The following is a 1,986-nucleotide window of genomic DNA, read 5'->3' on the forward strand; positions in this document are numbered from 1 at the left end:
CTCGCCCTCAGTGCCCGCCTCCCTCCGGGGTTCGGTACAAAGATCTCTTATGCCTACGAACTTCACCCAAATGTCGGGACAAAAGTCCACCCAGCCCTCCGTGCCAGGTACGCCCCGAACATCCGTGGAAGGATCAGCTCCGCCCCCGGGCTCCCCCAGAGTATCAATACAAGGGTCCGCTCCGCCCTCTGTGCTCGGCTCCGCCCTGCTCTCCGTGGAAGAATCGGCTCCGCCCCTGGACTCCCCCCGAGAGTTGGTAAAAGAGTCCGCCTCGCCCTTGGCCAGCCTCTCTCCTGTACCCACGCCGCGGGAGACTGTCAACCCGAGCATGGCGAATCGGGAGAAGTCGAGTGTTGAGGGCCACATGTTCGACGTAGTCGTGATAGGAGGCGGCATTTCAGGTCAGCTTGAACTGTAGCGGCAGCTTGAGGGGCCCTGGTCGCCGTGGTCGCCCCGGGGTGGGAAATTTGCAATAGCGCCCTGGTGTTTGGGGTCTCTCTTGCATTCGCGAGTGCAATAGTGACCAGACCGACTTGCCCGGTCCGGTCCGGTCCGGCCCGGCCCGGCCCGGCCCGGCCGGGCGGGAATGAGGGTTGGGCCAGCTTTGCTGGTGGTGTGAACTGGGAGAGGTAGGAACAATAATTTGTTACTACTATTAAATGCTAACATTTAATTAGCTGTTGCTGTGCAGTTATATCACTTTATGTGGATTTTCTCAATCCTCAGCAGTCCTGTGAGATGGGTAATATATTCGCCTTCATTTTATAAAACCAGGAAACTCAGGTCTGCGGAATTTCGTGTCAAATCACCTAACCGGGAAGTGGTTAAATGATTTTCTCTCATGTAAGACTCTCACTTCTAATTCCTGAGGTGGCTGCTTTGCCTCACCGTTTCAAGTCCTTTACCCTCAACAGACAGAGGAAATCAGTATACGGATTTTTGTATTATTGAGGTAGTAATAGTGTTACTACAGTTCTGCTCTTTTTAAAGCACTTTTCCTTAGAAAATATGGGTACGAGGAAGGAAGAATTGTTAAGGAAAAAAAGATTCAAGTATATGGTGACGAATGGAAGCTAGACTTTTGGTGGTAAGCACACTATAATGTATACAAATATCAAATTATAATGTTGTATACCTGAAATTTATATAATGTTATTAACTTATGTGTTACCTCAATTAAAAAAAATAGAAAAAAGGAGAGAGGGGCAGACTCTTAGTTCTAACCTATTCCCATTTTTTTTTAAACTTGCAGGAAGGTATAGGACATTTATTGCCCAAAGAGAAGTCCTATATGAAGCAGAGGCCAAGGACAGGTCAGGGAATACCTTGTTGTTTCCTTTAATGAGAGCTCCCACACCCTAAATCTTGTCCTATGTTGAGCCAGCTGGTGAACTTGGTTTCCCCTGCTCTTGGCTTGGGTTTGTAGCTGACCAATGGAGTGGTGCATGAGGCTTTTCAGTATCTTCCAGGAAACCCCATCATGACTGATATATTAAATTGTCACTTATGTTATCATAGCTGCTAAAAATGTTTAGAATTTACAAACTGTGTTTCAGCCCTAGCTAGAATCCCACACTAATCTGTCCATGACCCAGGAGAGTGTTAATAATTTCTGAAGTATGCCTGCAAGATCTAATTTAGAAAGAGGGAGAAAGAAGGTGGGAGGGAGTAAGTAGGGTGGCCCCACAGTAGCCATTTTTATGTATAATCCTTTCGAGGAGACTCTGAACATGCTTACAAATTAATTTTGGGTGAAGATAGCTTTTGACTTGGCCTGTTGAGGATAAACAGTCTTAATCACCAGAGAAGAAACTGGCATAAGTTGTTGCTTTGAAAACTCCAGCCAATTCCAGCAAAAACCATGTATGTATGTTGAAGCATCAGAGGAAAGCAGAACCTGGTACAGTAAGAAAAAGAAGCATTTCCCTTGTATTCCTTCCTTCCTTCCTTCCTTCCTTCCTTCCTTCCTTCCTTCCTTCCTTCCTT

General features: G+C 46.6%; 1 protein-coding gene across 1 annotated transcript in view; it reads left to right on the forward strand.

Annotated features, from left to right (window-relative positions):
• The first annotated feature begins 220 nt into the window (after window positions 1-220).
• Window positions 221-1,986, forward strand: part of MAOA (monoamine oxidase A) — a 63,869-nt gene continuing 62,103 nt past the window's right edge. Inside the window, exon 1 of the mRNA XM_011380022.2 lies at window positions 221-401. Coding sequence (XP_011378324.1) covers window positions 329-401 — 73 coding nt within the window. The 5' untranslated portion in view covers window positions 221-328. The remainder of the gene's footprint in view (window positions 402-1,986) is intronic.

Source organism: Pteropus vampyrus, unplaced genomic scaffold (assembly GCF_000151845.1).
Source record: "Pteropus vampyrus isolate Shadow unplaced genomic scaffold, Pvam_2.0 Scaffold387, whole genome shotgun sequence".
Lineage (NCBI taxonomy): Eukaryota > Metazoa > Chordata > Mammalia > Chiroptera > Pteropodidae > Pteropus > Pteropus vampyrus.